This window comes from Taudactylus pleione, unplaced genomic scaffold (genome assembly GCF_031769625.1).
Source record: "Taudactylus pleione unplaced genomic scaffold, aTauple2 ptg000987l, whole genome shotgun sequence".
In the NCBI taxonomy this organism is placed as follows: domain Eukaryota; kingdom Metazoa; phylum Chordata; class Amphibia; order Anura; family Myobatrachidae; genus Taudactylus; species Taudactylus pleione.
This window is the reverse complement of record NW_028285388.1, coordinates 1,122,511-1,146,636: the sequence shown is the minus strand read 5'-3', so window position 1 is coordinate 1,146,636 and position 24,126 is coordinate 1,122,511. Positions and strand designations below refer to the sequence as shown.

Genomic DNA, 24,126 nt, shown 5'->3' with positions numbered 1-24,126 from the left:
CATCTACAGGTGCAGAAACTGTATAGGTATTAATTCATTTTGTCCTTTTACTAGTGTGTTTCTGCCTCTTGTTAGCGGATGTTTGGAGGGGTTCTGCCATATAGATCTGTCTGTGTCCTAGTATCTGTACAGACACCACAGACACTGGCTGATCATCTCTCCTGGATGTAATGTGTGTGAAAAGAGGGTTTGAGCATTTTTTTTCTTCTTACTAAAAAAGCTAAACAACCCTGAAGTCTATTTAAATGCCCAGATTGCGGTAGTGATTACTAGGAAGCTTTGCAGCTCACTAAGTGTTGCTGGGCCCTCTGCCTGTCTTACCTCTGTCCTGTGAGATTCCCAGAACCACAAGGAGACCCAGCGGAGGAGAGGTGCTGAGTAACAGAATTACAGATACGCTGACAGATTGTCCTGTGTTAGGATGTTCTAGTGATTACCCCTGATCAGTAACGACTTGCACTAATGAGCAGGGGGTTCCTCATGCACCAAGTATGGCCTGAAATTTAGGAGAAGGTCGAGGATTATAGTTCTACACAACAAAGCAAAGTAGATGCTTGTATTGAGCTCAATATCCCCCTGACGCCGTGCCCACAGATGCCAATGCCGTCCAGGATTTATCATCCCCGGGTGGCTCAGAATGGAGGATGAATTATACTGGCGGGGGCTCTCACATTCCTCACCGTTATCAGACAGATTCTTACATTTGAGAATAAGAATTTTTTTTTAATTAATAATTGTTTTTGTCTTATTTATATATAGTCTTAATTTTCATAATTTCTTGGGAGTTTAACCTTTAAGTAACCTCACGGCTTACAGATTGGGTCACACCCTCTGCTAAACGCACGATAACATTTAAATTGAGAAAATTTAGTTGTCTTCCAGCTTCTAAAACTCCCCAGAAATTAGAGCAAGTCCTCTGCGTCCAGAGGGGCCGGCAGCGAGCGTGTGACTATACATGAAGCCGGTCCTGCTTGGTGTACAACGCATGCTGCGAGCCAGCGCTGCCCTGTCTGTGTCTGTCACTCCTTGCCCATACCACACACGGTCTAAGCGTATTGTACAGGTAACTATTTACCTGTAGTGTTATAAATACATACATGCCCTGTACTGTATATATTTATATTACACGTTCCGCTGATCCACGTCATATTGCACCGCATGACTTTTGGTGATTTTTTAATTTCTTTTCCAATTTACTTATTTTTTTTTTTAAACCATGTCTGTGGGTGTAACATGTGAATTTGTTCATATCTATAGTTTGTTTTCTATGAAATCTTTGCTCATTTCGCTTTTCATTCATCCATACACAAAATACAGTATTTATTCTGAGATATGGCAACAGAATTGTGTCTCTCCATCACAGAAATGTACTTTAAGTTAGAAATATATATATATATACCCAGATGATATCGCTACAGGTGCCCACGCAGGCTAACCTGGTCGATATCAACCGGTTGGCCTGCATGCACAGGCGATGGTCGATATCGACCATCCGTGCCTGCGCATAGACCGTCGTTTGAAGGGGGCCAGAAACTGGTCGATTTGAACAATATATCGATATTGTTCAAATTGACCAGGGAAATCTGACTGTATGTATGCACCATCAGTGTACACACTAAACAGATAGATCTGCAGCTGATGGTGGTTCATACACACTGTTCTGTGTGTTGGAGGGGGGCGTGTCGTGCCCCCTCCCGGCCGCTGCAAGTGTACGGGCGGTCAGCTGACCGCCCGTACACACAGCACGATGCCCCAATATATCTGCAGGTATATTGGGCATTGACTATGCAGCACAGCCAACGCGATATGTCTGATTGACGTCGTTCACAGACATATTGCTGGTGCACACTGACCGACCCGCACATGATATATTGGCCGATCAATAGATCGCCCAGTATATCTGCCAGTGTGTACCCAGCTTAACGCCTACATACCTCTCATATATTGCACTACAATCATAAACAAAAAAAGTAGTTTCCAAGCAAACAGTAAGTCCCAGGAGCGCTGGTAGTCATGCAGCATAGAGATTGTGCAGCTTGCCCTTCCCTTGTATATCCATGCTGAGAAGGGTCATTCAGATCTAATGAGCTGATTGATGAGAGTCTGCCACGGATCAGACTGTGCCCCTGCTCTCCAGCAGCAATGTACCAGTACGGCGACCCCTAGTGTTGGACCCAAGAAGGAATCACATTCTCTTGTCCAGTGGTTCTCAAAGTCTGTCCTCGGGACCCCACACAGTTCACGTTTTCCAGACCACCCAGCAGGTACACAGGTTATTTATTACTCAATGATACATTTTAAAAGTTCCACAGGTGGAGGTAATTATTTCACTTGTGATTCTATGAATAGACCTGGAAAACATGCACTGTTTGGGGTCCTGAGGACAGAGGGCCTGATTCAGAGCTGAACGCTCTGACCAGAGCGCTCGCTCTGAATCAGGGCCCTCCTCCTTGAAAATGGAGCGGCCTCCTGGCCGCTCGTATAGCTGTGGGTGACCACCCACAGCATATGTGAGCGGCAAAAAGATAGTCTTGACCATCGCGACCATCAGACTTGCGACGGAGACCCTGCGGTAGGGTCTCCCTGCCACAAGCCCTGGAGTGATTTTGGCTCTATCAGAGCCAAAATCACTCCCACTGACATCACTAGTGATGTCAGTGGGGCCGGCTTCAGACGGTAGGCGTTCCCATGGGAACGCCTCCGTCTGGCAGGCACGCCCACCAAAGGGGGCGTGCTGTCAATCAACATAGACAGCACGCCCCCTTTGGTGCGAGACCCGGAGCGATGGAAAGCCCGTCGCTCACCGGGTCTCGCGCATGCGCACGACGGAGCTCCCTCCGTCGTGCGCATGCGCAGTGGGGAACATCGACCCGCTTGCGAGCGTACTGACGCTCACGAGCGGGTCTGAATGACCCCCAGAGTTTGAGAACCTGTGCTCTAGTCCACTGGAGTGCTGTACCCACCTTACAGCTGCCCCCTCACTATACACAACCCAGATGGCATCACAAAGAATTTTATTGCCACAAAAGAGTTGTACATTGTATTATGTATTTGGCCAGTGAGCAGTTGAGTATGTGGCATGTCACTCACTGCCCGGCTGTAGGCCAGCAGTAACTCTCATGCTGCCAGTGGTGCCTGATGCACAAGATGAACATTACGTGCTACTAGTTCCCTCCCACATCATCGCTGCATGTGCTTGTGTGTTGTTGTGTCCTGTCCCATGGTGTGAGCTTCATCAGAGGCGTATAACAGTGTGCACCCTCCTTTTGAGCCCTGTTCCATGTGTCTGGTCTCCTCTCTCCATTCTCGCGAGATTCCACAAGGCCGGGAACACTGAGCTGCTGTCGTGGCAGGGTTGGTTACACACTGAAGTCTCTGCTGGGCAGCCCAGCATCGCATTACATATCAGGGTGCGTGGTTTTCTGGGATGGTAAGGTGCTGATTTTATGCAGATATTGTTCTGTCTGGGGGCTGTTATATCTCGGAAGGCAGCATCCTGCCTCCGGAACCATACAGGAGCCGTGGTGGCACAGTCTGAACACTTCCAGCTGCAGAACCACAGAATCTCCCTTCTCCATAGGCTGCTTTTGGTGTAGAACATGCTTTGTGGGTCTTTCTTGGATAATAAATCTACCAAATGGGCAGATGAGTATGAATTATTCACTCGTTACCTTTATAAAGCATCTTAACATATTTACAGTATAGTGTTCATTCTAGCACCCTGCACCTGTCACAGCCCGTGCAGTTTCTCTTTCCTGCTAGGGGTGTTGCTCTCTGCTCTGGTGCTTCTAGCACACTCAGCTGAGGCAACAAACTGTTGAGGTACAGACCAGAGTGTGCCAGGAGCACCAGAGAGCGACAGGAAAGAGCAACTGCATAGGCTGTGATGTGCATGGTACTAGAATGAACACTACTGAGTAGATACACAGAGTTTGTGGTGCAACTATACTTATTCTTATGTTATTAATTTCAGGACTGACACATACACACACAACTAATGAAGTTACAACCAAGTTACTTCATTACCAAAGACAAACAAAATATTATCTTCTGGTCTAATCGTGGAAGAGTTACTGCATGGGATACGACCTTTCCCTCACCCAACCAATGCCCAGAATACAGGCCTTTTCCTCACCCGGCCAATGCTTGGGATGTGGGCTGTTCCCTCACCCGGCCAATGCCCAGAATACAGCCTTTTCCTCACCCGGCCAATGCTCGGGATGTGGGCTGTTCCCTCACCCAGCCAATGCCCAGAATACAGCCTTTTCCTCACATGGCCAATGCTCGGGACGTGGGCTGTTCCCTCACCCGGCCAATGCCTGGAATACAGGCCTTTCCCTCATCTCTACCAATGCTTGGGATACAGGCCGTTCCCTCCACAGCCCAGTGATCAGGTTACGGGCCGTTCTCTCACCAGGCCAATGCTCAGATGCAAGGTCCAGAGACCCTAACACCGGAGGAAGAACCAGGGAAATTGATGGATATTTATTGTGCATGTAACTGGAATTGCCAAGAACGATGTCTATTATTTTGCCTGACAATGTTCAGCGAGAGCCACGTGGCTTCAGATTCAGGACAATACAAACACCAAATAAAGCAGCTGGAAATGAAAACCATGGAGCTTGGTGGAATGTTACTGAACCATTTCAGATTCCCTGTTTATCATTTGCTTTGCCAGGCACCCCTGGGACAAGCGCGGCATCTGGTCATGTACTATGGATGAGGACAGTGCCACGTTACATTGTACTGACAATAAGCACTGGCGGCATCACTGGGTGATGCTGTAATACTGGGCACAGACGTGGCCTGTACTGCTTTGATCTGGTAGGATTCTACTAATGCAAACGCTGCCAGAATTTATTCAAAGGGCAAGAAAATATATTTGTGCAGCGCCCCATTCCCATATACCCAAAGGCATCAGCCACCGACTCTGCTTAGTCACCGACTGCGTGAAACCGGTCACCAGCTTTTACACAGATCCAATGAGTTTGGTTTTATATATATAAAAAAGTCAATTAAGTCACAAAATATTAAATATGATGAAAGACCAAAAACGAGTCTTATTCAAGCTGACCGACGTATATCGGAAATCATGTCATAAGATTCCAACAACCCCACCATTGTCCCACATGGAGACTGTTCTGTAAGGTTCATGTAGTAAGCGTGGAAAGCGATTTGGTCTTTTTGACGGACAAGCTGGTGGAAATGATTAGAACGCTTGAAATAGGTTATTGTGCTGAAATGGAATTTAAAACTTTGGGGAAATGGAGTGTGGTGATCTGCTTATGTCTAGACACAGTTATCCTATGAGAGAGTGGCCCAGTGTTGCAGTATTGTTGGCCCAAAATGAGCACAAAGTGAGTTATTGAGTCTGCTCATAAATACTGCTGGAGGTGGATCGCTATCGGCATTGGATGCCGTCACCTTGCTCACAGCCCAATGTGATCCATTGTACTTATGTGGCCAGAATGGAGAATGATCCTGAATGATATCTTACACATCAAGAGCTCTATGAATGCTATACAAGGAGCAACTGAAGCAAGGGTAGTGCTAGAGAGTAACGTGAGGGCTTATGTGCTATGGGGAGGGGGGGGGTTAAACCATCGGAAGGTAACTGGGGAGAAGTGAGTCAACGTTTGAGGCTGGAGAAATTGTGAGAAATTGAGTTCTAATGGAGGGAGGCAAAACAAGAGAGGTGGGGTGCAGGCGGCATGAGCATGGCACTCACGCAAGGCCTGATTCTGAGTTGGGCACAGCGAAGTGATCTCTTTAGTCTGCGCAAGTGTCCCGAATTTGTTTGCACAGAGATATGGTAGCAGAGATGTAAGGGGCATTCCTGGATGGTGACAGTGGGGCTGGAGAGCTAGAAAGACACACAGCCGCTCACATAGGAGACCGTACTCGTAAACTACACCTACCATAGGGGTGGTGCACATTGTGATACTGTGTCCGATGGGGAGTCTACAGACACCCCAGATGGTAATGCAGCATCTATAGCGAATGGGAATCTCAGTCCTTGCACATTCAGATGCATGGATGTACACCGGGGAAGGACTTTGTAGCGGCAACAGAGCCACAGATGTGGTGTTGGCAAAAACCGTAAGGACGGCCCAACAGCCTCTGAATTAGAATCCGGGCCACAGTCCCTCCACATCTGCCTGAGTATGTGCAAATTAAAGAGTCACTAAACTACAGCTATAAGTCTCCGTACATAACAAATGTAGTGTTCGCGCTGGGATTTTTTCGCCCAGGGTACTGATCTCCGAAGAGGATTTTGAAGGGCAAAATTTTGGACTTGAGCTAAAGGTGTGTGGCATATTATGTTTATGGGCACTGTGTGGCATACTATTATATGTAATATTTGAATTGTTCCTATTCTACCATACACATGCCATCAAACAGACACCCACTTTCACCTTGAATGCCCATCAGCCCACCTCACATACCCCTTGGCACCCCCTCAAGTTATCAGTCTACCCCACTTGCCAGACCATCCAAGATGCCACCTTAAGTGCCCCTCAGAACCCCCTCCCCCCCCCCGGGATGTAGTCGGGAATCCCGGCATGTGGCAAGCCGAATGTATGAATACCATCGCCAACACCCCGATCGGTCAGGATCCCGGCACCAGTATCCCGACTGCCAGCATCCCGAAGGTAAGTATCGGAGCGTTAGGGATTAGGGGGAGGGTTAGGCAATGGGTAGGGAGCGTTAGGATTAGGGTGTCATGGGAGGCTAGGTTTAGGCATCGGGGAGGGGGTATTCAGTTTAGGGTGCAGGGCAGGGGAGGTTAGGTTTAGGCACCGTGGAGGGGGTATTCGGTTTAGGGGGCAGGGGAGGTTAGGTTTAGGCACTGGGGGGGGGAGGAGAAGAGGATAGGCTTAGGCACTGGGGAGGGTGGGTTAGAAAAATACTCACCATTACTTCCTATGGGTGTCGGGATTCTGACCAGCCGCATCCCAACCCACCCCCCCATATCAATGTCCCACAAAGTAACTGGACAATAGTGTGTAGCTGGGGTGAGGGGCTCCAGCAGAGAGAGTGAGAAAGACGCTGGCCCTAGAGAGGAAAAGTGCAGCCTTCCGGCTAGAGATGGACGTTGAATAGCGGCGGTGATGCCACAATCGCAACATAACCAGTGATGTTTATTTGGTGCGCATGTGTAGCAGAACTGTGCTGCGTATACTGCCACAGTTGAATTAACTTAATTAACATTGGAAGAGCCATCAGAAGCAATCATGCGATGGTAGCAACCGTCCCAATCCCGGCATGGAAAGGAAAAAAATCAATTCTGTTGAGTCGGGAACATCAATGGCTGCCAACGTTCATCCTTACTGCAGACAGAGGGAAGCAGCGGTGTGATGGGGATATTATGGTGGTGGGATCCCTGATGCAGTCAGACAGGCGGCGCTCAGCTCTGACCCGCCACAGCTCTGTGTGATCCCGACCCACGGGGAACTCCTCTCAGACAGGGCCTTCCAAAGGGTCACAGGAGCTGCTGAGGACACCTGGTTTCAGGTGATAGCATTGTGACAGATAAAAATAAAATGATGGCAAGAGGTTTCAGGTCTGTCGGCCTCCCTGATTAAGCCACACACCCCACGGTAAGGATTGTAATCAGCAATATACACAGAGCGGGTGTAGTATGTAAAATAATGACAGCGGAAGCCCGGCAGGGGTAAACATCCCAACAACTAAAAAGGTAAGTATAACTAACTCTATTCTCCCCCCTAACCCTCCTATAGGGGTGCCTAACCCTAACCTACCCCTCTAGTGCCTGTCATTAGTACCTTGCCAGGATTTGACAGTCGGCAGGCCGGCCGTTGGCATTGCAACAGTCGGCTTCCTGGCTACATCCTGGCAGGGCACGGCGCCCTGCAGAAACACTGGACTGTTCTGGATATTGGAGGCTGTGTTTGCTTTGTCTGTGCCATTATAGATTAATATGTTTACTTTACGTTGGGGAAAACAAATCGTCCTTTATATCTGAAGCTTTTCCATGTACGTGTGAGCACTATGCATAGAACAGTAACAGGTACAGGTAACACAGCCTAAAGGACACAGAGATGAACATATTGTATAAAGCATAAGTAGACCCCCTCCCCAACACTGCGACATCCGGCAATAGTGAGAGATCTGTCCGGCTTGCCATACGCCACAGACAAGTCCTAGGTGTTGTGTCACCACAAAGTAGCCCCCATCTCAGCACGTTCATTTAGTAAGGAAGACGGGATTATCATTCAGAAATGACTTCAGTCTTCCTTTAGCAGCTTGTAAAACACTCTGTGCGGAATCTGAAGCCTGCAGCACATCAGCCTTAAACATGCAGCTGTTTGAAGATTAAAGCAGCCCCAAGTGTTAAATGGAAGCGCAAGCGATTCCCGTGCCGGCACTGCTAACAATGACTAGAGATATTCGTACAGTGGCTTCAAGACTGTTCTGCTAATTGAGATGTTATTTTTTTTAATGAAACTCAGAGGAAGGAAAGGGAGGGGGAGGGAATCTACTCCTGAAGAAAGTTCACGTCGACTTCAAACTGTTCAGATGCTTTCATTTGTCGTGGCCCAGATTTCAGGCTGTGCCTGCGAGTTAATTAGGCTTTTCAAGCCGTCTACTAAACCCACTGTTGCTGTCCCTTTCTTCCTTCTGAAGTCTGTGTCTCTGTGTCCTGAGTGGGTCAACTAGATGAAAGCACTTATAGATTCTACTCATTAGGAATCAGGTTAATTAATCAATCCAAACTCTTATTTTAAATGAAAGAGCCTGAGGAAAGTATTCTAAGAGACTTCAGTATACTCCCTTTAGTCACCTAAAGTCTTCTCTTTGATACTAACTGCATTCGGCCAACAATTAAATAGTGTTGCTCAAGTGCGTAGGTGTCCTGGAAGCCATCAGAAGCTTGTCGTGCAGCCTGGGAACGTTTATCTTTATGTGAAAGTAGCTAAAGTACCTGCCGTTGCTTCAAGTTATTGTGTTTTATTATGTGATGTTGTCCAAATCCATCCAGTGGAAGGCTCAGAACAGGCTCAATTGGTAAAAGTTCTGCCCGGCCCACTATGCTGTGAGGTCCAATGGGACCACAGCTACTCAATTAGGTCATTCCAGACCACTTGCCACCCTCTGTGAAGATTTCATCCAAATCCATCCAGTGGAAAGCCCAGAACAGGTTCCCCGGGTCAAAGTTCTGCCTAGCGTACACCAACGGGTGGTCCGACCAGGAACTCAACCCACTAGTATGTTTTTGGGATCCAATGTTACCACTCTGTGAAGTTTTTGTCCATATCCATCCAGTGGAAGGCTCAGAACATTTTCCCCGTGTCAAAGTTCTGCCCAGCGTACACCAAAAGGATGTCTGACCAGGACCCTAACCCCCCTAAAACCTGGCCAGGATCCAACTGGACCACCTCGCGCATTGATTTAATCCCAATCGGTACAGGGTTGTCCGATTTCATAACCGTACAACAACAAACAACCAAACCAATTCATTTTATATATATAAGATAGCAAACGTTGTTTCTATGTTGCTACAGACTCCGCAGGTGAAATGTGTCAGTCCTAACTCATGAATGTTTAAAGGCACTTCTGAAACTTTGCATCACTTTTACGATTAAAAACATAAGCACAAATAATCAATTACAACTCAGTATAGACTGGTTAATGCAGCATGTTTCATGCAAGTTGTTTTACACCCACAGCCCCAATTGCCAAGGAATTCGGCCTTCGGGACTGATGGTGCTATCTAAAGGCAGTCACGGCTGTTCATGGCGCAGAATAACGCAATCCATCCAGTTTGAGTCAATATGGTGGTGCTATATAAGTAAACCTTAATAATAGATTTGTATAGTGCTCTATTGCTCTGGACTTCATGGCTTGGCACATGTAAGAGGGCATAAACAGAGGGAGATGTACAAATACAAAGTCACAGCAACAAAATAATTAAATTGGATATTCTGCAATACATTTTCCCGTTTGTGGCAAATGGGGCATCGGCGAAAACCTCTCCGTCCACAAACAGAACCCAGTTCTATTTATTATACATGGGCAACAAACCCTATTGCCTAGCACACACAGCCAGAGATTTACGTAAAAAATGATGCCTGTTTCATTGTGCTATGTAGTGCGTGCGCTAAAATGATCACACAATCTATGCACAAAGCCGCATTTCCGCACTGTGGGTCTGGTTCTCCGTTGCATAAGCAGTTGAAGTTAGATTTTACCATTATCTAATTTTTGGGGGGAGGGGGAGGGCCCTGGCAGATTTATTTAGCATTTATGCTTTTATTTTTTTACATCTGCTTGATAAGTGACCAGTTTAAGCGATTTCATGAACCCAGATTAAACTCTTATCTGGGCGATGTATCAAGCCTTGGAGAGAGATAAATCTGCATCCATCTCCCACGCCTGCCGCCCTTACTTTGCACATTGGTCATTTGTCGTAAAGCCCAGATGACCGGATCTGTACAGTGACCCAATTTTCTACAGAAATGGAGATTCGGCAATTATGTGAACAACCGGGTTCATAGCGTGTGGGTACTGTAAATCCTGTTATTGCCCTCTAATATAAGTTAAATGAGAACACGGTTTCTTTGGTTCTGCAGTTTGGAAACTTCAGACAATGTTGTGTTTGCTGAGGGACGTCATTTTCAGGTGTCGGTTTTGAGGACTGGGCCGTGCTTGCTACTGAAATGGTTAATTAACTGTACTCAATAAGAGAAGATCTCAACACCTCACAATCTGCAGTCCAGTGGTGTAAAATTAGCCAGTGACCCAGATGACGTTAGGGAGCCCTGAGGCGACATCTCTGGATGAGGCTGCCTCGGGTGATGTGTGTTCTGCAATGTGAAATCTTAGAACACCCCCCCTGGCGGAGCCAGGAACCAGGCTGAGCGTCTCGGATACGTATTGTTGTGTTCGGGTTATGGCTGATGTGTTATTCCCTCACTGTGGAATCTCTAACCAACCAGGCACCTGCTGACAAAGGAGCTTGCACTTCATTAGGAATGTTTTCATGATTCCCGAGGTTGGATAGAAATAGGGAGATCTTTTGGTCTGTCTTTTTCTAGCCCACAGTAATGGCTGACGCTCTTATGTCCATGGCTGATCCCCCTCCGTACAGTGAATGAATGCAGCATTTGATCCATTGCTTGGTAGAATTTCCCAGGAATGGAAGATTTCAGTTTATTGTGTAAAAATGCTTTCACATATAGAAAATTATCTTAAACCCTAAAGCCTCCTTTTATAGTGTTACTATTCCATCTCCTAATCCAGCGTAACCACCTCCTGCCAACCCCTCAGCAAGTTTCACAGAAAGTGTGGTCACATACGCTGTACAGACGTGCATCACACACAGTTTGTCAGGACTGACAATGAGGTTTATTTAATTAAGTGGATTTTGTCACAAGATTTAAGTGATTTAAAAATGTTGCCGCTTTAAATCTTGGCTCCAAAATGACTGATTTTATAAAATCTGATGTGTACCACCTAGGAAGGCTGTATGATTGTCGTATGGTCGGCTGCTGTACAACAGACAAGGTCATATTATGGGATGCAGTCAGGAAGCCGACGGGCGAAATGCCGACTGCCCCGACTGTCTAATCCCGGCAGGTGTCTAATGACAGGCGTCGAAATCCCGACGCCTGTCATTTTACCTACGCCGGGAGCCGGATGTACGGCATACCGATCGAAGGTAAGCCGGGCGGGGGGCACGGACAGCTGCGGGGAGGGAAGGATTAGGTTAGGGCCTCCTGATGGGGACTTAGGGTTAGGCATCCCCGGGGGGGAGGGGTTAGACACCCCCCGGGAGACTTAGGTTTAGGCTGTGGGGAAGGGGGGGATAAGTTTAGGCATTTACAGGGGGGGGGGGTTAGGCACTTGGGGGGGAGGTTAGGGTTAGGCACCCCTAAGGGAGGGTTAGGGTTGGGGGGGAGGGTAGGTTAGTGAATATAGAAAATACTTACCTGTCGGGATCTTCACTGCTGGTCTTCCAGCACTGGGATTCGACCCAGTTTCATACCGATCCCCATATTATGCACCTAGTATTGCACGACTTATGCTGGGTACACACTGGCCGATATATAATCGGCTGTTCAATTAGGTGCGTCGACGGGTCTGAAGCAGCGATACGTCTGAACGACGTTGTTTACAGACCTACAGTATCATGTCAGCTGTGCAGTACAGCCGATGCCCAATATATCTGCACATCGTACTGTGTGTACGGGCTGCCTTGCTGCCGGTCACGGGCATCACAACTTGGCCAACGAACGGTAAGTGTGTATGCACTTGCAAACGTCAGAAAGGACGGCCGATCCGTCATCCTACCGTGTCCCCAGCTTTAGTATTCCAAAATGGTGGCAACTGCAGGGGTATAAACTCCCACCTCACATTGTTTTTACAAGAGGGTGCAACCAAAACAAGATTTTATGTTGTTGAACAAGGGATTTAAATGAGCTACAAAAGGGTGGAGGTTGCAGTGTAGAGGATATCGGCAGAGCAGTATTTCCTCGTCTATAGAGGTGGTGGAGATCGGATGCCAGCCTGTTATGATCAATGGGTCACTTTACACCAACTAGACTCTTATATGGGCGAGTGCATTTATATGCAGATAAACGCCATTGTAATAGGAATAAAGCAGAAGTGAGCTGGAAGCCGCTGTGCACTTACTGCCAGAACCTCCACATATTTTTCGGTTCATAAATGACCCCTAAAGACCGATGTTGCCATAAGGTATTAGAAATCATAGGTGAGCTGTTGGGAGCGGTAACAGGATATTAGGATTACATGGCACTAGCTGAGCTGCCAGCCTATGCTTCGTATCCAAGAAGTAAGTACAGAGGCGGTGGGTAGAAAACGCTACAGGAACACCGCTCATTACCAAAGGAGATCAGGCGCTCAGCGGTGGTCCTGCAGCCTGGACCATTATGTTGCCAGCGTGAGAACCAATTCACTGTGTCAGGAGGTCCAGGAGAATTCTTACAATTGGTGACACGGGCACACATTGCAGAGATAAGGTCCTGAATAGTACATTTCCTAGCAGTGATATGGTCAATGCTGCATTCAGTCATTCTCCCTCTGTCTTACCCTGCTGCATCATCCCTTCCCTAACCTCCCTTTCCTTGCTGGGATTTTATTCGTTATATCGTCTATACTTTCCCTAAATGCAACTTTCAGCATGCATCAACATCCTGCAGCCAACAACTGACTCACTGTGGACTGAAACCAATCTCTTTAGTTTTTCCTGTTTATTTGTCATGCACAAACAGACCGCTGTGCGAGGTCATCATGAAAAGCCCAAGTTGTGAATGCCATAAAATTAATTATTTTGCATGTGCAACTGAAAAACCATTCACAGACCTAATCATCAGTCGCGGATGGAGTTGCTTAAGTTATATTTAAATACGAAATTATCACCCTGGAGCATTACGCTGCTCTGAGATTCGGAAAGTGCCACAAAAGAGACATTTAAAAAAAAAGAAATAAATAAAGCCAGGTCACACTGACCATAACCCACCAATGATGGGCAAAATAAAATGGCCAAACATTGGCTCCGGCAAACGACCCCTGCTGTACTCCCCGCGCAGTCTGTGTGTGCATCATTTGAAAAACTGTCCAACATTCCTTATGTTCTGGCATCAAAGGACGGGACTCCTTTTCTCCCCTGTGGGATGAGAATGTTTTTTCCCCCCCTGTGATTTTTATTTGTCAGTGTAACTCCTCTCCAGTATAAATGTCCTTTTACTTGATGCTTGGTTTGTTTCCAAAATTCTGCCCTCCCTGCATTAATATGAGCCGCAAAATATGCTATCATTTTTTTTTTTACAATGCAATTTACAAAAGGAACAACTTTAGCTGCCCTGATTTACTGATCCCGGTCTATGTCCGACTTTGGACCTTGCTGGGCGTGCTACCAGTCAGTAAACACCACACCCTGCTACTTTATATTCCTTTCTCTCTGGCCTGCAGCTAAGATTGTTCCGAGGACAGACACATGTCTTCAACGCAAGCCCCGTCTGTTGTGACTTAATTTAGCTCCGCTCTTCATGTTAACAGCGCTCTCGTTTATATTTTTTTTAGTAGAAGAAAAAAAAAACTTTTTGAGGATGTTTTTTTTTTTTTTTTTTTTCAAGAAGATATAGCTGTCTGATATTTTTCTTGCAACTGTTTGATGTGGATCTGAAAAATTTTGGGTGGGTGATGAAGGTGAAGGAGATTTGCATGTCGGACAAGTTGCAGTTTAGGGTCTGTAATATCTGTCGGTGTTTAGAGTTTTGCTTTTTCTTTTCTTAGATGGGCATGCAAATGTTCATTTTGTGTTTTTTTTTTCTTTTGTTCTGTATATTGCCTGTCCCTTCCTTACAGCCAGAAGCTCAAAAGCTGCTAGATCACTACGTAACGCCTTATCATGGACATGGCAACTGACTCACACCCTCGGCCTACTAATATTCATCCAATGTCTAGTCTCCTTATAGATTTGACCTCCCCTAATTTCTCAAACCTCACCCTCCCCCTCCTTGCACCCTCTTTATTCCATCCATTAGACTTTATTCTTTTTCTTTTCTCTCAAGAAAAAATAAAGAAAAATCAGTGATTAACTCCATAGAGAGCAATCAATAGGAAAATATATATAATCCAGTATGAATAGGCACAAACGGATTCTGACGAATTGGGCAATTTTTTCCAGCATTAATTTATATGTCAAAAAAAAGCAAAATTCTAAAAACATTAACAGGGGTTGATTTTATTTGTTCTCCATTTTTCTCTCTCTTATTTCTTTTTTTATTTTACTAACTTCAAAAGACCTAGAGAAATATGAGCCAAGCGCCAGTGTGTGATTATGTTACTCCACAGGAAAATTCTCTTTGTGTTTTCGTGCTGTGAGTCCTATGTGTCATTTTACTTGTGTCATTTTTTTTGTCTTTAAGAAAAAAAAAAATCAAGTATAGCTAAATGACAACTCCAGATTTATAAACCGTCTCACTAAACTTGCTTTTATTTTTGGTTAAGTATTAGGGGGAGGGTAACTCAAAATTTAACAAAAACGAAGCAAAAATATTGACAAGAATGTATCCGTTTGACATTCTTACACAACTTTGTTCTGTAAATTTTTTTTTTACATGCCAAAAAACATGCGGGCAATTTGTGGATGTAAGTCTCCAGCAAAGTAATGTATTTTTTTTGTACTTCTAATTCTTCATTTTTTATTTTTTTTTGTAACGTGGTATTTTTGGTTCTTCATTTTTATGCTTTTTGGTTGGGGTTCTTTATTTTACCTTAATTTCAGTTTCTCATTTCCTAAGTTGAATCTTTTTCAGAACTTTTTTTCTTTGTGGTATTTGTGTTTCAAACATATTATTTACTTGCATTTGCCGTGGAGATTTGTTTGTTTTCTTTTTACATTGTTTTTTTTTTTCTTGGGGGGGACTTCAATGTTTAATTTTTTATATTTAATGTTTAAATTGTCTGTATATAGTTATAGGAGTACCCACTACCCCAGAGGTTGAATATGATAGACAGCACTTGCTAGTGAAAGTTAGATGTTTCTCTGGCACAATCGGCAACATTTGCCAAGGCCGAATGACATGTGACTAATTTTACATTCACAGCTTAAACATAGATGAGGTGGTTACTATAGCTGATGCTGTGACTATATGTAGGAGAGAAGAGGAAGATGCTTACACTTCCAGGTAGATCTCAAAACGTCCTCACATATAGGGACAAAATATTAGATATGTTTATTCCTGCACTTATACATGACAAATAGTGCATTAAGTTGTCACAAAATAGCCATAAGAAAATTAAACATTAGTTAAGATATCCAAAGAAAAATACAATATCTTATTTGGCCATGTATACCCTTAAAACTAACCAGCACCCTAGTGGCTCTATTAGACACTGATGAATTGTCGCCAAAGCTTATTATTTAGGATGCTTTTGATCAACATCTACATTAAAGTACTGCTTCTAACATTGTTCAAGATGATAAATGCTGGAACAGAGCAGTATTAAAAGACCTCAACTAGAGACCAGAGTTTTGTGCCTTCAACTGTCCCTATGCACAGCGACCTCTTGTAGTGGCAGGAAATTGCACTCTTTTGGGACAATTGCTAAATTGGATTTGCTGGCCAAGGCTAGCCCATAATATATATATAGACTCCAAGGCAAGGTGGGGAAGTAGAGTGGGGTCTTTGCTTGGGTTCGGATGGATACAGTAAATCACACAATTGTCAGATGATAAGACCAGTTTAGACCCTTCAGTGATGCAGGCCAGATATTAGAATTGATTGTCCACCTATGCTTGCTTTCATGTATGCTACAGTTCCATTACTAATTCTGTACTTCTTGTCCCCCTTGTTTTGTTTTCCTTTTGCGGTTTCTCACTTTTAGGAGGTGAATTAGTAATACCCGTCCTAGTAGAGGATCCCTTAGATACCCCTTCAGTAGCTACACGTACAACCTCCATCACTCTCTCCCCTACCTTCCAACCACTCCTCACCATAATTGAGACCACCAAAGATTCCCAGTCTGTGACACCTGAGGCGGGGTTACCTTGCTTGTCGGACCAAGGCAGCGATGGTTGTGCTGATGATGATGATGATGGCTTGGTGATATCTGGGTATGGCTCAGGGGAAACCTTTGACTCTAACCTGCCCCCTACCGATGATGAAGATTTTTACACCACCCTCTCCTTGGTAACAGATAAGAGCCTTTCCACATCATTCTTCGATGGTGGCTTCAAATCACAGGCGCCCAAATGGGGATCAAAGGACTTTAGACCTAACAAAGTCTCCGAACCTGGTAGGACTTCTACCACAAGTTTGCCCCCTGAGCTGATACACTCCACGTCTTCATCTGGGATGGTGCCCATGGTGCCAGCTGGCAAAATGAATAACCATGAGCTCAAACCCCAGCCCGATATAGTGTTGCTACCATTTCCCACTGCCTATGAGCTAGACAGCACAAAGCTCAGGAGTCCGCTAATAACATCCCCCATGTTCCGTAATGTGCCCACAGCAAACCCCACGATGCCGGGAAGCAGACGGGTCCCGGGGGCTTCTGAGGTGGTCCGGGAGTCCAGCAGCACGACGGGAATGGTCGTCGGCATTGTGGCAGCCGCTGCTCTCTGCATCCTGATCCTCCTGTATGCCATGTACAAGTACAGAAACAGGGACGAGGGGTCCTACCAGGTGGACGAGACAAGGAACTACATCAGCAACTCTGCTCAGAGCAATGGTGCCCTAATGAAGGAGAAGCAGCATGGCTCTAAGGGAGGCCACAAGAAGCAGAAAAATAAGGACAAGGAGTATTATGTGTAAAATAAATTTAATATTACTATATGTTATCAAAGCAAACTCAGATGTGAACTAACTCAAATCGGCAAAGGCGAAACGTACATTGCTGTTGATGTATAGAAATATAAATATATCAGAGGACAGTAAGAGCAATGTTTAGAGACCGGAATGGAGAGTCAGCTGCCTTGTGCCAGAGGCAGGTGATGACCGAGAGCTGTTGCTGCTCTACCCAGGCTGGATACAGCTTACTGTAATATAAAGCACACTTAACTATTCTGTCTGCCGCTAAAGGCAAAACATATATACACAGACAAGAAAGTGAACTCCAGCTGACCAGTTCTAGGGCTCTCTCCTCAATCTGTGTGGATCCAGTTTGGAGGAGCCCCTGGGATCCATCACACCAACACTCTAGAGAGAGCCTTAAAATATCAAAAGCAAAGTGGAAAAAAAAAATTACAAAAACAACAACAAAAAAAAGTCAAAGACTCTGAACCGTATTTAATTTATTTATCCATTTTTATGTTTCTGGTTTTTGGGAGGTTTATTTATTTTTTTAAATTCTTTTCTAATTTCTCCCATCTTTGTTTATAATGAAAATACACAACATGGCCGGGTGTGGCCATGTACAGCCAAGGAACTGTAAACCCCATGTATAATAGCAGTGTGTGTGGGTGTGCTGAATGTTTGTGGATGAAGATTGTTGCCATATAAAGAAATCATGGTGTGTTCTCTTTTCATATCAGGTTGTGGTGTCTATAGGACATATTGTTTGCAGTATGTTTAAATAAAATACAAAAGAAAAAAAAAAAAACTATATTGGAAAGAGGATTGGCGAGGGCCCGGGTCTGTATAGCGAGATCCGACCTGCGCCTGTTAACGCGCAGAACTCTGTCACATGGCCAAATCTGCCGGTGTGAAAGGGGAAGGGAATCCATTGTCCTTTTTTTTGTCAAATGTCAACAATTGAAAAATATATGAGCCGGAAACAGAAGAAAAAATAATATTTATTAAAGAAAAAAAAAAAAAAATTTAATCCATAAAAGGAGACTTTTTTTTCTTTGCATTTCCGGTTTTGTGACTTCCTGCGATGCATGCAAAAAACAAACACATGAAAGCAACAAATATAGAACTGGTGCGGACAGAAGCCTGTCAGATGGGAAGACACCTGTGACAAAAGCCAAAATGTCTTTACGGTTGTAGTGTTGTTTACCTGTGTAGAACGCCATCTGAATTAGGGGCCTTGTCCAGTCTGCTTTTGAGGACTTCAGACAAAATGAAATTACATTTAAAAAATGCTTTCACAGATGAATTTAACAGAGAAAATGAATTTTATTACGAGTAGAATCTATATATACATATATAAATATGCAGAGATATTTATTGAGATGACTGGTATTTGTTTATGGGGACAGGAATATTGTGTTTTAAAAGGCAGATTTGTCATTAACCCCCTCAGTGCCAGGTGCAATGCCGGTAAGGTTTGCCGACGCACCAAAAGAGGAGCCCACTTTACCCAAAAAATCCTGCTTTGTGCTTGCACAGGCGCCTGCTGATTTTGCCGCTGGGACAGGTGGAAGAACGGCAATCAGGGATGGAAATGTAATAATTAGGCGTATTAGGAGTTTTCCCTTTAGGATGGGGAGCAATCAGACACCTCTGTGTTCAGTGGCTAATTGTAGCGCTATCCAGCTGCAGCACCACTGCCTGGATATTCTCACTAATTGTGCTCCCAGAACGGGCTGCAAAATCTTCATTTACAAGCGACAATGTCCGGTTTATGCATAAGGTGTAAAGAATGTATGAAGCCCAAATGAGCAACAAGAAATAGCTTTGATTTAAATCCAAAATGCACTTTATAGAAAAATACTGTACATGAGAAGCAGTAAGATTATCGCTACTGACCAAGGTCCCATGTCCGGAATCCCCCAATCAGAGGACACCCTATCCCTCTCCCCCTGTAGCTTAACGTTTGTGTTCCTAATATCGCCCTACACTATTGCAGGGATACGGCTGCTAAATATTTCTCTAGATAATTTGTGCCTTTTGACCCAAAATAAGTGACCGCCCAATTGAATTCCTCAAAGCAGAGGCGTTAACCATTTCTGTTCGAAGGGGGTTAATGACAAGCTACCGTATTAACCCTTTCACCTCCTGGTTTCCATGTCAGAGGCATTTATAGCTCAATGCTGGGCGCTGGGGGAGTTGTGTGTCCATTAAACGATGGCAGAACCACGCGTTTGCTTTGCACCAAATTAATACTAGGTCGTCAGCGTTTGGGGGCAGCAAAGCAAACGTATACATGTTCATTGCTTATAATTGGCATCAGGTATTCGGCCGCTGGAAGGATGGGGGGTCTCTTAGTTACTGGGTTGTGCCGCCGTTTCCTCTCTGTAAGCACAAGCACATTCTTAAGACATACGGCCATCTCTGTGCCCCACAGCTCCCCCGATGCACAGTATTACATGGAGGGGAAGGGATAATGACACAAATTGTAAAACATGAAAAGGATTTCTATTTTATAATATGTATTTTTGCTTTTCTGCTGTGATTACATGCCTGTAATGTGTCCTGTACATGTGTAAGGAACGGAGCAGTAGGACACCCGGGAGGATGTTGGGTATCTAGGATGAAGTCTCCCCATAACTGCCAGCTAAGGCCTAGACGAGCAGTAGGACACCCGGGAGGATGTTGGGTATCTAGGATAAAGTCTCCCCATAGCTGCCAGCTATGGCCTAGACGAGCAGTAGGACACCCGGGAGGATGTTGGGTATCTAGGATGAAGTCTCCCCATAGCTGCCCCCTATGGCCTAGACGAGCAGTAGGACACCCAGGAGGATGTTTGGTATCTAGGATGAAGTCTCCCCATAACTGCCAGCTAAGGCCTAGATGGAGCAGGTGGAAACGTGGCTGGTAAATCCTGTCCACACTAAAAGCCCAAAACTAATCATTTGACAGGAATCAGCTTTCCAGCAAGTCAGAGAAGGGGGAGGCGGAAGAGCTAGAAACACTATGCCGCTATGACTATGCATAAATGTCACCATCAGTACATGAACATCAGAGGGCGGAATTCAATTCCCGCATCTCCCGTCTAAAGTGACGGGAGATCGCGGGCCGCTATGCAATTGTTCCAGATTTTTGTGCTGATCGCGCCCAAAGTGGTCGGGTTTATCCGCGTAAAACAGCTAAACCTGACCAAAGTGCTGGGCGCGATCGCTTTTCGCACATTTCAGCTCTCATCCCCCAGGGGCTGCGAGCTGAAATGTAGCGCTGGCAGCTGATCGTGCCCGACAGGAGCAAGAATTGAATAGCTTCGTCTGGCGCAATGGGGGCAAGAATCAATTTAATTCCACCCAGAGACCGTATTGGCGTACAATCCGCTTTACATCCGCACTAACAGCTGCCTGTACTTCAGGGTACATAGTCTTCTATCTTATGGTGCATACACACAGTCAGATTCTCTGTCAGAGCTGAACGATAACGATTGTAAAAATCGTTCAATCGTTCATATCTGACATGTGAGCCTGCAACGATGGACGATGCGCGTTCCCGATTGTCAGATAACGATATCTGACATCTGATGTGTTTGCAGTCAGATTTGGACCATTCCATTCATTTTAATACTGTCTGAAATCGTTCAAATCGTTGGTAAAATTGTTCAATCGTTCATCTGACCGTGTGTATGCACCATTACACTGATGGGAGGCTGATGATGGTTGTGTATTCAGCCCTCCACTAACAGCGGCAGAACCCCCCCCCTTGAACACATCGCTGAGGTCCGCTCCCTGGGGTATGTCTCACATGTATAGATCCATTGTATTTCTCAGGAAATACATGCACGCGGCGATACACAGATACCTGGACAGTAAGTGGCTCCAAGAGATTATGGGGTCTAAGTACTAAGTCTTGGGGGTATATTTAGTATAAGGGTGGGTTTTTAGAAATTGAGATGTTGCTCATAGCAACCACTCAGACTCTACTTATCATTTATCTAGCACCTTCTAGAAGCTAATAGCTAGAATGTGATTGGTTGCTATGGGCAACAACTCCACATCTAAAAACCCTCACTTCAGTAAATATACCACTTGGAGAGCGATAAGTGGAGAGAGAAAATGCCAACCATTCAGCTCCTAACTGTCACATTACAGGCTGGGTTTGAAAATTGACAGTTTGGAGCTGGTTGGTTGGTACTTTCTCACCAAGGCTTAATACATAGGGCCTGATTCAGTCCCGCTCGCAAGCGCTGTGCGCTCGTGAGCAGGTCGATGTTAGGCCACTGCGCATGCGCACGCCAGAGCCGGCTCCGACGTGCGCATGCGCGAGACCCGGCTAGCGACGGGCGCTCCGGGTCTCGCACCAAAAGGGGGCGGCTGTCGATTTTGATCGACAGCTCGCACTGTTTTGGAGGCGTGGCGTGGGGGTGGCTTCACAAACGGAGGTGTTCCAATGTGAACGCCTGCCGTTTGTGGGCGGCCCCACTGACATCACCAGTGATGTCAGTAGGAGAGCTTCCGGCTCTATTAGAGCCAGAAGCTCTCTGGGGCTTGCAGCCACGAGACCCTACCACAAGGGTCTCGTCGCAAGCCTGAATGTTGCGATGGTCTTGGCCATCGCAACCATCATCCTGGCCGCTGGCAATAGCTGTGGGTGGTCATCCACAGCTATGCGAGCGTTTCCAAAAAAAAAAACGCCCTGATTCAGAGTGTCCGGCTCTGTATCAGGGCCATAGACCCCCTAAATTGTGACGGTTACTTATTACTAGAAAGCATATCTTGTATGTGCCAAGGAACAGTAGCGATGCGCGTGACGTTACCGCACTGTGTAGGGAATACCTCCTCTCCGATAACTCTGGTACGCCGCTCCCATATTATTACTAATAACATTACACAAGTACATATAATAAGTTCTAAGTCCAATTTAAATACAATGAAAGTGATGTATATATATATATAAGTTATTCCTTAAACACTGCTACACATGGAAGATGGGTAGCGGCGGTCACAGGGCTAGATTCAGATTTGAACGCTATAGTCCCCGCAGCTGCGATCCTGTATGCAGCCGCTATGTGAAAATATACAAATGTCGCAGATCCCTGGGGTCGTACTGAGATGTTCCACCAGCATCATTGCAAATCCAAACATCTGCAAAGGCGCAGAATCGGTCACGGATCATGTGACGCTAGCAGCCCTGAGTAACTCTATGGTAGCGCAGAGCCAAGGTCACTGCATACGGGATCGCAGATGCAGGATGTGACACGCCCACAAAAACTGTCGCCATACACCTGCGGTTTTGGCCAACATTCCCTGTTACCACCCCCAAACGCTCCCTGACTGTCAATCCCATGGTGAATAAATACGCGCCGCAAGTGACCACGGTAATGTACCATGATGAATGTGCAGTGCGACTCACACGCATGTGCAGATGGCCGATAATCGCTCAACTGCGGTTCTGAATCAAGCCCACAGATTTGCACATATCCCGCAAAGCTGAGCTGCCTTATGCACGCCCCGGGGAAAATAATCTCTGCCACATGACCGGGACATCGACATGTTTAGTAACAGTCGTCACATATACATTGCAGGTGGGAATCATGGCCATGGCGTACATTGGGCAATATGTAGATGATATCGTATGGTCCCTAATACCATCTGTGGGGTCTAGAGTCTCACCATGACAGTAATATCCGAGTGGTCCCTTCTCACTGTAACAGTGATGTCTAAGTGGTCTCGCACACATCTGCGAGGACTGAACAGTTGCTGGAAGATGTCTTTCTACACATCCAACACCTTCTAACCCCAGGCTATGAAGACATATCATTAAGTCTTGTTTACTGCGTTCCTTACCATGTACAGGCAATTTTCTTCATGGCAGTGGGGCTAGCATGTGATTACTAAATATGTCCTTTACTAGTATGCTTTATTAAAGATTGTAGCTGTGGATACAGGAGGTCTCGCATCAACTGCAGAACAGACAGACCGCAGTCCAAGCATATTATTATTATTAGGATAGACATGTTTGGTGACTAGAACTGGCTGTGCCCCGGGGGTCCGATAGCCATTATACCGCTAGTCGGAACGTGTTTAGATTCCGCTGCAAGCCCCCTGCTGCCTGAATGATCACACAGAGCCCCCCTCTGTGGTGGCAGCAGGTCTTCGTGGGATGACTAACTCATGCCTACTTTGCCACAGTTAAAATAAAAAGAAACAATATGAAATGATTAGCAATGTGTATTATCTTCGTGGCATTTCAGAGACAAAGCTGCCATTTGCCAAACACCTACAATCATAGGCGGCTTGTTTTATTTTCACATTTTTTTTATTTTTTTTTACTTTTTAATGTCACTTCTAACAAAGAGTATGAAAAGACCACTAAAGGGACTTGTATGCGTGTGCTTTTACTTTTTAAATGGATCGTAATGTCATTGCTGTGTACGTGTAAAGATTTTCTTTATCAAATTCCTTTTTCTTTTTTTTTTAATCTTATCTGAAAAATAAAACTAAACAGTAAAATAAAAAGGTCTTCTCTGTTCTTCTATAGCGTAACTCGCATTGTTCCAGTGACTGTCACAGTCCATCCTAAATCACAGGACCATAAAGTACTGTAGCAACCAGTCAGGAGGTCTCTGTATATTATATATAGAGACCCAGCGCTGTCTGATCCTGTCCTGATAATAATAACCAGTCAGGAGATCTCTGTATATTATATATAGAGTCCCAGCGCTGTCTGATCCTGTCCTGATAATAATAACCAGTCAGGAGATCTCTGTATATTATATATAGAGTCCCAGCGCTGTCTGATCCTGTCCTGATAATAATAACCAGTCAGGAGGTCTCTGTATATTATATAT

The 24,126-nt window shown here is 45.3% G+C and overlaps 1 protein-coding gene across 30 annotated transcripts in view; it reads left to right on the top strand.

Annotated features, from left to right (window-relative positions):
- The window catches only part of NRXN3 (neurexin 3), a 637,781-nt gene extending 614,001 nt beyond the window's left edge, over positions 1-23,780 (top strand). For 19 of the 30 annotated variants that reach the window (XM_088460848.1, XM_088460844.1, XM_088460847.1 and 16 more), the window contains one exon: positions 16,378-23,780. In XM_088460848.1, the coding sequence (XP_088316974.1) occupies positions 16,378-17,306 (929 nt within the window). In that variant the 3' untranslated portion in view covers positions 17,307-23,780. Of the gene's footprint in view, positions 1-14,352; positions 15,139-16,377 lie in introns of all 30 variants that reach the window. The other 11 variants (XM_088460858.1, XM_088460856.1, XM_088460855.1 and 8 more) reach the window with 2 other exon arrangements.
- The last annotated feature ends 346 nt before the right edge of the window (positions 23,781-24,126 follow it).